The sequence below is a fragment of the Apium graveolens genome, chromosome 3, assembly GCF_009905375.1.
Source record: "Apium graveolens cultivar Ventura chromosome 3, ASM990537v1, whole genome shotgun sequence".
Lineage (NCBI taxonomy): Eukaryota > Viridiplantae > Streptophyta > Magnoliopsida > Apiales > Apiaceae > Apium > Apium graveolens.
The window spans coordinates 45,787,293-45,800,255 of NC_133649.1; the positions used below are offsets into that span (position 1 = coordinate 45,787,293).

A 12,963-nucleotide genomic window follows, 5' to 3' on the forward strand; every position below is an offset into this window, starting at 1 on the left:
GCGATTAGGAAACGTTCCGCAGTTTCCTATAGGTGTTGATGTCGCTGTAGCTGAGGTAGGAACTACCAATAGGCTAGGCTTTCAATTTTTGATGTACCAGACTTATGTATCTTTATCAATTGTAATAATGGCAAAGAAATGTAAATTTATTCAGAAACCCTTTTAAGGTGTATTGGCTTATAATTGTGGAATAAAACGACTTGTGATTATTTTTGGGTATTCATCTCTGAGACTATAACTTGCGGTGTGTGTGTGTATATTGTGGGGTCACAGTACGCAGGAATTGGTTGATTATTAAGATTAAGTGTTATTAAGGGATATGGAACTCGTGACAACCCGAATCCCTGACCCCGGATTTGGGGGTGTTACACTTGCCTTATGATTTTGTGAGCTAGGGCCTTTGCCGACATGTGATCACCGCATACCCCTTCATGGACTTCCATTAAACAATAATTTGCTTCTTCTGGGCCGATGCATTTTAGAATAGGAGAGGAGAAGGTCATGCAGTATAGTAGTCCTTTTTCGAGGAAGAACTTGGCTGCTTTGGCTTTCAGTCTTTGGGCCTTTCCTTTGTCTTCTGGGATTTCTCCTTTCTCTAAGTAGTTGATGAAAGGAGTAATCCAGTTCTGGTTGCTTTCGATATCCAAGACTTCTTCGGAATCAATAGATGGTTTTTGGAGTTCTTCAAAGTAAACTGAGCAGTTCAGATCTGATGAGTTCCGGACTAACTTGGATACAATATCCACTTCTTCATTTTCTTCTTGACATACCTGAAGGACTTGATGCTTCGGGATTGAAACTAGGTAACTTTGGACCGGTGCTTGATACTTTGCCAGAATAGGGTCATTTGCTATGTATTTTCCGTTTGTTTGCTTGACCACTATCTGGGAGTTGCTGTAGATGTTCAGATCCTGGACTCTGAGGGTCCTGGATAGCTTCAGTCCTACAATCAACGCCTCATATTCCGCCTGGTTGTTTGTTGTCGGGAAGCCGAAAGATATAGCTGTCTGAATTGTGAATCCCTCAGGACTTGTCAGGATGAGTCCGGCTCCCGACCTCTCGCTTGTTGATGAACCATCTACTTTCAAGGTCCAGGCTCCTAGGTTTATAGCTTGGTCTGCCTCCGGATCTATGTTCATTGGCTCCGGTTCTTTTTCCGGGAAATTACATTCTATTATGAAATTTACAAGTGCTTGAGCTTTAATGGCAGTCCTGGGAATGAAGCTTAAATTGAACTAGCTTAACTCTACAGCCCAATTGACTAGCCTTCTGGAGACATCTGGCTTGTGAATTATCTTTCTTAGAGGTTGATTCGTGACCACTCTCTCTTCCTTGGAAGTAGTGCCTGAGTTTTCTTGACGTTGTGACTAAGGCGAAGGCAAACTTCTCTAGTCTTGGGTATCTAGTTTTGGCATCTTTAAGTACTTGGCTTAAATAGTAAACTGATTGCTGTCTTCCATTTTCTTCCCTGATTAGGGCAGCTCTGACTGCTTGTGCTCCCGCTGATAAGTATAGGTACAGAGGCTCTCCTGGTTGAGCTTTAGTTAGGACTGGTGGCTGAGAGAGGTAGGACTTGATTTCCTCAAATGCCTTTTGGCACTTCGGACTCCAGTTTACCTCTTTCTTGTTGTTTGCTCCCTTGAGTAAATCGAAGAATGGTAAGCACCTCTCTGCTAGCTTCGAGACAAATCTCCTGAGTGCTGCTAGGGATCCTGCTAGCTTCTGCACATCTTTTTGGGTCCTGGGAGCCCTCATCTCCTGAATTGCTTTTATCTTTTCAGGATTAGCTTCTATTCCTTGGTTGCTGATCATGAACCCTAAGAACTTGCCTGCTCCTACTCCGAAGGTACATTTCTCCAGATTCAGTTTGAGTTGGTTCTTCCTTAGGTTGTCGAAACACTCCTTCAGATCTTCTACGTGTCCTGGTATAGTTGTTGATTTGGAAATCATGTCGTCGATATTGTACTCCAAGTTCCTCTCGATTTGGGACTTGAATATCTTGTCCATGGCTCTTTGGTAAGTGGATCCTGCGCTTGTTAGTCCAAATGGCAACATCACATAAACATAGACTGCTCTGTGAGTTATGAATGTTGTCTTAGGTATGTCCTTCGGGTATATCTTGATCTGGTTGTACCCGGTGAAGGCGTCAATGAAACTTAGCATGATGTGTCCGAAGGTGGCATCTATCAACTGATCAATATTGGGGAGAGGGTATGGGTCCTTCGGGCATGGATCATTCAAATCAGTGTAGTCCACACACATTTTCCATTTGTCATTCGACTTCTTTACCATGACAACATTAACTATCCATTCCGGATATTTGATTTCCTTGATGATTCCTGCCTTGAGTAACTTCTCCACCTCTTCGTCTATCGCCTTCTGCCTCTCCGGGGTGAAGTTTCTTCGCTTCTGCTTGACTGGTTTTCTGTTGGGGTTGACATCCAAGCTGTGTATTGCTACGGACTCATGTAGTCCGGGCATGTCTCTTGGACTCCAGGAAAACACATCTTTGTACTCCCGGAGCAAGAACACTAGTCTTTCTCTGAAGGACTCTTCGAGTCCTGACCCAACTTTCACCTTTTTGTTAGGGCTGCTTTCTTCAACCTGGACTTCCTCTGTTTCAACTGCATCTTTAATTTTTGCTGGTTCCTTGATTGAGACCACTTGATCAATTCGGGCTTCGGAATTCTTCTTCAAGTAGAAGTTTACTTGTTCCAATCCTTTGTCTTTGGTTGCTTGCATGGTAGGACTAGTTTGGTCTAGGACCTGATTTTCCTTGTCGACTATCATGACTTGGTTGCTTGTCGGTCCCCCGGACTTGGTATGTTTGCTTCTGGGTCCGGACTTGATTCAATGAGTTGTACTTCTTTTGTTGTTTCTTCCCCTGGTCGGGGTTGGTGCTTCTTTATACTTTGCTGTTTGTGAAGGACCGTGGCCTTCCTTTTGTTGTCCTGGTGGGTTTCTGCCATGCCTAACCCCTTGCTGTAACATATTTCAGCAACTCCATAATCTCCCTTTATTTCTCCGAATCCTGTCGGTGTTGGGAACTTGATCTTGAGATGGGAGATTGAAGTTATTGCTTGCATCATAGTTAGAGCTGACCTGTCAATGATTCCATTGTATGATGAAGGAGTGTTGATGACATAGAACTTAATGACATGAGTTACTTGGTTAGGAACAGTTCCAAAAATGACAGGTAGATACAAGGTCCCTTGAATCGGGACTAAGTTGTGTCCGAACCCATAGAGTGGATCCTCCCGACAATCATTTGAGCAGACACTCCCTAACTGTATTCGATCCACTGTGTGCTTGAAGAGAATATTTACTGAGGAATTATTGTCAATCAGCATTCTTCTTACTTCATTATCAAAGATGTCCAAGGTGACCAATAAAGCTGCATTGTGGTGGGGGTTGACTCCTTCATAGTCCTTACTGCTGAAGGATATCACCAGATCTGGGAGTGATTGGATTGAGAGCACTTCTTCGCCGAAGTTCGGGCTTTATGGTGGGGAGTGGGATCCTCCTAGGACTACATTAACTACGTTATTTCCTCTTTTCTGCACCTCTTCTCTGTTGTTGTTGTCCCGGACCAAGTACTTGTTGAGATTTCCTTTCTTTACTTCATACTCGATGAAGTACTTGAGTGATAAACAGTTCTCCGTCTTGTGCCCATGTGTCTCGTGATAATTGCACTGCCTATTGTAAGGCCTGCTCTCCAGAAGAGTTTGCATTGGCTTCGGAGGATAATAAAAAGGTTTTTCTTTTATCTCCTTCAAGATTTCCTCCCGGGTCATGTTGAGAGGAGTCCAGTCCGGAGGATAATAAAAAGGTTTGTCCTAAAAGATCATGATCTATTGGTGCAAATAGTAGTAGTAATATTTTATCTTATAAACTAAACAGAAGTCTAAAATCTCCACCATATGGGACTGGGGTGTTACAATATAAAACGTTGTTAAGGATAAATTACAAAGACGAAGAAGAAAACAAAAGGAAACTTCAGTATAAGAATACTGAATCAGGAAGATACTTCTTCATCGTTGATTCTTTAGACCAAGCACAAAATAATGAGCAATAGTGTGGGACTAAAAATAATGTGTGTATGTATATATAGGGCTTAATGTATCATATGTAATTACTTGGAATGACAGAAATCTTCTCTGAAATACTTGGCAAAAATTATATAGAAATAATTGGCACTTTGTAAACAAATTATATTTTTGACTAACTATGATCAAGAATTTCATTTTGAATCCCATTTAGCTTGAAGATTACATTATTATAGGTTAACATATTTTTTATTGTGAGTCAATTTAAAAAAAAATACTTAAAGTTAAGTAATTTCAAGTCAATTGGTAAATTTGTTAAATTGCTCTATGCATTTGTTTAAATATCAAGGTGTATTGTTAATACCAACTAGCTCCAAAACCCGTGTAAGGCACGGGCAATTCTTATTTATTAATTTTTAAATATTTTAATATTTATTAAATATATATTTGACAAATATTTGTAGCTGAAGAATATGGGTATATTTATAAAAAAATATATAAGAACGTGTAATATTCAAAGTGACTGTAGTATAAAGGAAAACATTATTTTAATTTTCTTTACCGAACATTTTACTCTTTAAAATAAATGATTTGAATTAACTACGTAATAAGAATTGATTCAAATTACTGAAGTAGAGCATGAATATTATTAATGATGGTAGCTAAACATTTCATACCGAGATGTTTTTAGTTTTTAATAGTAATGAAAAGTTTAAAATTATCGTGAAATGGGCGATGGTCGTTATGTGCGTTGTTTTAAGAGTTTTTTTATCTTCTCACCATGTTCAATTATCAGCGGTATTAATTACTTTCCCCATGCAATTCATGGGCATACTCGACGTCACATATTATGTGCTTACGGGGGTATAAATTGATTCTAAATTATTTATTCATAAATATGATTTTATGTTCATAATTTTTAACTAACTATCGATTCAGAGGGAATGATCCTCTGCCCTTAATATAAGATCGTGAATGGATATACATATATTTTAGTAAAGAGAAAAATCTTCTTCTTTAAATCTTTTCGTCTCAAATCTATTTCTTTACGACCTCCTTCCATAGATGACTAAAAAAAGTACCGAGTTATTTTTGTACCGACCTATCCCCTTGCCATTCTGCTCCTGTTGGGATAAACATGATTATTTGATTGTGTTGTAAGACATATATAAATTATACATCAATTTTAATGGTAAAAAAGTAATCAACCAAATTAATGAAAATGTAGGGTAATCAATTGACTTGTGAATTACAGATGTGTTGAAAATTTATGAAGGGTTTGGTTCGGTCGGTTTGTATTCGGTTTAAAAAATATTAAAACCAAACTGCAACCATATTATCAGATCAGTTTTTAATCGGTTTGGTTATTAATTGGTTCGGTTTTTAATGGTGCGGTTTGGTTCGATTTTGTTCGGTCTTGGTTTCGGTTTCATTTTTTGGTCCGGGTTTGCTCACCCCTAGAACAGTCACAAACATGTACAATAAAAGCTCGATGAATGAATACATTCGGGAATGTAATTTTTTTTATTTACCGAGATTATTAATTTATTTGATGAGTTTATTTATTTATCGAATGTTCGTCTATCGATATTGTACATTTTATGCTTATGAATATCCTACATTATTCTTTTATAAAATTAGTATAAATAGACTAACATGGTTTGATGGTTACAGAGAAAAATATATTTTTAAAATTACTATGATTCGAAGATCATACTTCGGTTCGTTGATTAGAAAAATATATTTTTAAGAGGCTATGTTACAGAAGAAATTTGGGTTTAAAACAAATTTTTTTTATTAAAGTTGTCTATGAACTCTAAATTTAACTATAAATAAAAAGTTTGTACAATTAAAATATATATATTCTTATTGTTTTGCCCTAGTATAAAGCTAGTATATAGAAATGAGTTAATTAATCAAGTCTCAAATCGTTATATTTTATAGATATATTAAAATAAATATCAAATTAAATAAAGAGTAAGACAGAGGGTAAATAAATAACCTCTACCTCAACACTTAATGTTATCAAAAGTTACACAAATGTGTCTTTAGCTCAAGCGGTTGATATGCTAAATTTACAAATAATTGACGTGGGTCCGATGCCCATCCAAAACAACAATTTTTAATATTTAATAAAATACAGGGGTAAAATAGTAATTACGAATAAAATGTTTCCCCAAAATCTTGATGTTGCGGTATGATGGGAACCTTAGGAGGTGGTTGCGAGTCTTCTGACTGCATTGGCAATTTGGCATAGTGATAGCACTACGTTCTCGTCTCGTGTAGCTAAGTTTTGGTGCAGAAAAGGTTTTTGTGGTTGCATATTCTGTAGAACCAGTAGTTGGTTTCCAATGTTTAACATAGAATCGTAAGTTTGTTCGAGTCAGAGAAGCAAGGGACATGAACAATTTCCACTCAGGCAAGAACAGTATGGGGGGATGGGTGTGTAGTAAATGGCCATGGATGACTAGGTGGCTGTAGAGGAAAGAGAGTCATAAAAGATCTGGTGATGATGAGCTTGACAAAGAACCGGAAATTTATCATACAGGAGCCATGCAAACTTTGACCAAACGTTGATAACAGGGATTGCAGCTATCAACATTTCCTAAATTCGGACATGTACCTTTAACTCTCGAATGTCTTTAATCTCTTTCAAATCCGAAGTATATCAATTTATACTATTGTTAAAATCCGAAGAAGACAATAACTATGATAGCTGATGAAAAAAATGAGCAAATATAATAATACAAAATTGATGCAGGTAAAACATTGTCAAATGACAGCATCCCCTTTCAGCTTCCTATGCATACTTAAAAGAATATGGTGCTGTTTATCGGTCCAATTCCAAAATATGCTTTAAGGGCTCAGTCGGAGGCAGCAGCTACATCTCTCTTTATTTGCATTTTGCTGCACTCATTTTTGTTGAAGAGCATGTGCACAACATCATTCCAATCCATTCTTTCTCCAACAGAGTTTGAACTCGGTCTTTCGGCTTCTTTGCCATCATTCTGAGAACCTATTTTGTCCCCTGATGAGAATCCCTCTTCTTCATCCCTTATTTGGGGATCAGTTACAGCATGAGGCGTGTCCAAACTAACAGCTATGTGCAGAGCATCCTTGTGTTCTTTTTCCAGGGTGTTTAACCTCTCAACTCTTTGTACTTCAGGGGGAGTAGTTAGAGTCCTAGAGCTGTTCTCCTTCAATATCTACAAGAAGATTCTTGTTAAATCACAACACAATAATAAGGTAAGGATAACGTAAGTTATGTTTTTCACAATCTTTGTTCTTAAAAAGATTGAGTCTTATGCTCTTTGTGGTAGAAAACTAGCATTGGTATATAATTGTTGTAAGGATCTTCTTCCGTGCTGTATTATGTATGCTTTTGGAAAAAAATAAATTTTTGAATAACTTTTCTTCTAGCTCTATGGACAATATTACTGAAATCCGTTGCATGTAATTTTGAAGAAAAGTTGCAATGTAGTAGTAAACTGAAAGAAAGAAATCCATTGCATGTAAAATGATCCTTCCCACTTACTTCTAAAGCTATTTCTGCTTCTCGTTCTATCCAAAATATTGCATGATCAGATGTAGTGCTGCATGATAAGACAATATGTTCAAATCTTTCTTCGACAGGGATAGCTGTTCTGACCTTTGGAGGATACCTTCCACATCTGTGTTTGAAGAAATAAGTAAATCCAATATCAAATTAGAACAACTATTACAAGAATCATTTTTTGCTTTGTTTATATAAGTCATCGTTTAATAATCCTCCACAAGAGAAATTACACACTTCAAAAGTTTCATTTTGTTTCTTATTGATAGCCACTCAATAAAAAAATTGGTAAACTTACCTGCAGAATTTTCGATCTACAATATGATACATTCGTCCTGGTGCATAAAGTCGTCTAGGATCTCTGATCTTCCTGCGTTCCGGTATGAATGTATCCCTCAAGCATACTAGAAATAGTAAGCAAGGCAAGCTGTCCAAAGTATCAAGTCCTGTTTTAGAAAATAATAAATACTCAATCCTATACATGGCTAATTTATACAATTCAGACGATAATGAAAATATATAGAAGAATCCAACTAACCAGAAGATCGATTTAAATATATCTTCCAATGGAGTGGCTGTTCGAGGTAGGAAATCATCCTGGATACAAAAAGGTTCAACTAATAATATTAATTTGACTACATTGTTTAGCCTAATCACCTCTATCTCCCAAATTTACAATATAACAAACCACAACCAAGTGTAATAAAGTGTATTTATGTAGGGAGCCTAAACAATTCGACAATAGTAAAACTAAATTACTGAAAATTAGAAACACAAGAACCTTTTCAACTCCAAAATAGATATCTACCGGACCACATACTGAAATTATACAACAAGACAGTCACATGCGATGTTAATAAATGCTTAATAAATTCAAAATTTCTCACCTGCAACACCACCGAGTTTATAACATCAGCATACTTGACAGCCAAATTTAAAGACATACACCTAGCAGGAGCCATAGCATAACACCTGATCTTACTCCTAGAAACTCCTCCAAGACTACCACCATGATTAACAGCAATGACAGTCAACAACGCTGCCACACCGGACCCCAAAGAATGCCCCGTAAACACCATTCTATAACACGAACCATTTTCAACCCACAAATTCCGCAAAGTCTCAGACTCTCTTTTCAACAACCAAATAGCCGACTTCAACAGACCATGATGAACATACCCCCCATCAAACTTCTGCATTCCAAGTCTATTATCGAGCAAAAGCTTATAATCGTCTCGATTAACTAAATTAAGACCTCTAATCGCAAGCACAATTTCTTGATTATCATGATCAATGTATATCAAATAAGGTGGTGACCGACCCATTGTTTGCTTGTAAGTAACACGCTTGATCACCCATTCGGGGTTCATTCGATACCAATTTGCAGACTGAAACCTCGGGCTCCCAAGATTTTCTTCATAAACAGCTAGTATAATGCGACAAAGGCGAGGCATTGAGGAAAATTCACCAGCAGTAGCTTCGGGCCAGGTGGCACTATCGTAAGCGCCAATATACGTGCAACGCTTCCATGCCCACCTGAGAAAACCAAATGCCACCACACATTCAACACCGCAGCAAAATATTGGCATGATTTATGCTTATTTTAAGTGTAAATATACTTTTAGGAATACATCAAACAGTTGGTGAGCACAAAATTGAATTATAAAAAAGACAAGTTTGAGGTATATGCTGAGGTTCTATAATGAGAATGTAGCGCAAGGAAGGTTCGTAGTTGCGTCGCGTTCCGAGTTTAGTATTTAGTACATTTTACTACGTGTGAAAGTGACATATGCATTAACAGCTATGTATAATGATTATACCAGCGTTAATGTGGAGTGTAAAGTGCAACATTAACATGCATGCACTTGTTTTGTTGCCTTTGATTCCTTTCTTCGAACTGTCCATTATTACTTTTCGTTTTTTTGCATGTTAATTAAATTTTTTTTGCAACTGAAATAAATTATAAATATCCGCTTGTAATATATGATATTATGATGCAATTAAATCGGTTGATTTTTCAAAAAATCATTGAAAAATTGTTCATTTTTTGACAGATTTGTTAAATTATCAATAAATTATCCATTTTTTTGAAAATTGTTTGTTATCAAATTGGTATTTCAATTGAATAGATTTACCAAATATGTAACCACGAATGGGATAGTATTAGTAGATTGAAATATTTGTAATCATGATATTAATTTTTTCAAAAATTTAAATTTGAACATTTTTTTTTACAAGCATGACAAAATTGGAAATTATGCTTTTAAAGTAATGAAGCTATGAAAGGGGAGTTTTAATTTATTTATGTCTTATTATTATTATACTTACGTTTTTAAGACGTATTGTACTCGTATTTTTCTAGGAATGGATAATGACAGCAACACGAAACTTAAGAGAATATAAACGATTAATTCAGAGATTTAGCAAGTGAGATTATTAAGAAAGGGTAATGGCGGTCACCTTGTTCATATTGGACCCCCAATATTAACCACCATTAACCAAATAAGGGAAGCTTCAACATCATATTAATTACTTCTCTTTTTCACTAAATTTATAATAATTTTTAATTGTGTTGTATTACTGTTATGGATAAAAACTTAAGATATACTATTTGTTGTATTTAATACTAAGGTTCGGCACCTCAAGACCTTTAATGGCTGCTCTCGTATTTCGTAATTTAACTCTGCATTTACGAAATGCCTACGTATCTCTGTGAATTAGAGAATCAAGCCAAAAAACGTAGTTCTGATTGGTGGGGGTGAGACCCCTTATATAGATGTGTGAGTCCTTGAATTGGACTTGGACTTGGGTTAGGAGACTTGGTGGGCAAGTCTCTGAATTATAATGGACTTTGGAGTCCTAGGAAGTAGGAAGCTGATTCCTTATCCCATGAGTTTCCTTGGAGGCAAATCTACAAGGATTTATATCCCCACTAGGACTCATATTAATAGCTGTTTTTCTCCCTTATTAATTAATTTTATATCCCCACTAGGACTCATATTAATACCTGTTTTTCTCCCTTATTAATTAATTACGAAATTAATTAATATTCAGGGTTTTTGGCCTTCTTTGTTCCATCAGGCCTGCTCTGGTCCATCAGGCATGATCAATGTGTTAACCTTTTTGGTCTGAATGTCATACATCTTCTTATTGGGCCTTGTAGCCGAAATCATGTGTAATTAATGCAACATTAACTACGTAATCAGGATTTTTTATTCCCTATCATTTGCCCCCCAACTTTTGGGAAACAGTGACTAGGTTTCGCAGAAGTTAAGTTCATTCGTTCCCTTACAGGGTATCGTTTTGCGTAAAGTGTGGAGCGACCTACACATTTACAACGATTTGCTTTAATTCCTATTATTCAGGAATTTATCTTAATTTTCAGGAATTTTCCCTGAATTTTCTGGATTTTTTCCTCAATTCTGGGATTTATCCTTAATTTTCTGGATTTTCCCCTCAATTCTGGGATTTATCCTTAATTTTCAGGAATTTTTCCCTTAATTCTGGGATTTTTCCTTAATTTTCAGGAATTTTTCCCTCATTTTTGGGATTTTCCTTAATTTTCTGGATTTTTCCCTCATTTCTGGGATTTATCCTTAATTCTGGCTTAAAATCGATCAGGGGTCATACCAAATCGATCAGGATCCTGGTCGATATCGACCAGGATCCTGATCGAACTTACTGTGATATTGCCACTCTGGTCGATTGAATCTTCGATCAGGATTTTTGCAAAATCGATCAGGATTCCTGATCGATTTTGATCAGGATCCTGATCGAACTAGCTCACAAAACACCACTCTAATCGATGAAATCTTCGATCAAGATTTACGCAAAATCGATCAGGATTCTTGATCGATTTCAATCAGGATCCTGATCGAACTAGCTCACAAAACACCACTCTAATCGATGGAATCTTCGATCAGGATTTTTGCAAAATCGATCAGGATTCCTGATCGATTTCGATCAGGATTCCTGATCGATTTCGATCAGGATCCTGATCGAACTAGCTCACAAAACACCACTCTAATCGATGGAATCTTCGATCAGGATTTTCTCCTTTGTTGATCAGGACTCTGATCGAACTAAGTGGCTTTTTATCCTTTAGATCGAATGAAATATCGATCAGGGTTCTTCCCTTTGTCGATCAAGACTCTGATCGAACTAAGTGGCTTTTTACCCTTGTGATCGAATGAAATATCGATCAGGGTTCTTTCCTTTGTCGATCAGGACTCTGATCGAACCATTTCTTCAAAATTCTGGTCGATTTTTGACTCTTCAGTTTCCATTCCTACTTCTAGAATACCCCTGAAACTTCCCTATGATGGGCTTTCCTCAAATTGGGTCTGGCTGTATGGGCCTAAAACGCCTCGTATTCCGAGCTTTTCGCCTATAAAAGGGAAGTGAGAAGCGAGAATCCTCACTTCACTTCTCATTTCTCAACTTTTCTCTCAAAAACTCTCTCAAATTTATCTCAAGTTTCCTCTCTTAGAAAGGCGATTTCCGGCGACCTCAGCCACCGTAGCTCCACCACCTTCAAGTTTTTCTGGGTTTCAAGCCTTCATCCGAAGAATATCAATGGTGGATCGTGATCTAGCTCGTTTGGGGAAGATGAACACTTCCAAGAGAGGTACTTCCATTCAAATCCAATCTCCGTACACTTCTTTAATAGATATGATAAACTCTAGAGGCGATGAATATCCCTCTTTATCTGAATTAGATTCATATAACCATGGTAACACTTTTCACGAGTTGGATGGTAGAATTGAGTCTATGAACACCATGTATAAACTTCCACCCTATCTTAGGATTACCCCAGCCACCCCTGGGGATAGGACATGTAACTGGGAGGGGGACACTCTGTTTATTTATCGTGGAGCCCTGACCGTGGGTCTTAGGTTCGCTTTTCACGAATTTATTCCTCGTTTACTTGCAGACGTAAAAATTAACCCTTGTCAACTCCCTCCTAATGCATGGAGGAATATTATATGTTTTATGGTTATGTGTCTTAGGAACAATTTTCCTCTTTCCGTAGCTGTCTTTAGGAAAGTTTTTCAATTTTATAACAGTTCTATGGGTCAACCGGGCTGGATTTTAATTCGTCAACGGCCCAAAATTCCCCATATTTTTTTATAGCAACTCTTTTGTCGAGAACAACCCTAAATGGAAGGATGAGTTTTTTAGGATGACCTGGGCTGGGGGTGATTGGGCCACACTCTTCCGTAGGCCCTTTTGCAAAGTGTCAGATGGGAGTCCTTGTAGCATCAGGTTAACTGATGAGGAGGAGGTGGCCTATCAAGCCCTCATTTCAGATGACGGAAAAACAAATACTTGGACTCTTTTAGAGGAGTTCTCGTTGAAGAAAGT

The 12,963-nt window shown here is 37.2% G+C and overlaps 2 protein-coding genes across 2 annotated transcripts; both read right to left on the reverse strand.

Moving 5' to 3' along the window:
- Positions 1-365: 365 nt before the first annotated feature.
- Positions 366-1,139, reverse strand: LOC141714178 (uncharacterized). The gene has a single exon (XM_074517710.1). The coding sequence runs from the start codon at positions 1,137-1,139 to the stop codon at positions 366-368; it is 774 nt and encodes a 257-aa protein (XP_074373811.1).
- Positions 1,140-6,098: 4,959 nt separating this feature from the next.
- Positions 6,099-9,405, reverse strand: LOC141712217 (uncharacterized). Its single transcript, XM_074515064.1, has 5 exons — positions 8,487-9,405; positions 8,138-8,196; positions 7,898-8,026; positions 7,582-7,717; positions 6,099-7,252 (listed from the first exon to the last, which is right to left on the reverse strand). The coding sequence occupies exons 1-5, from the start codon at positions 9,186-9,188 to the stop codon at positions 6,911-6,913; spliced, it is 1,368 nt and encodes a 455-aa protein (XP_074371165.1). The 5' UTR covers positions 9,189-9,405; the 3' UTR covers positions 6,099-6,910.
- Between the last annotated feature and the right edge of the window lie 3,558 nt (positions 9,406-12,963).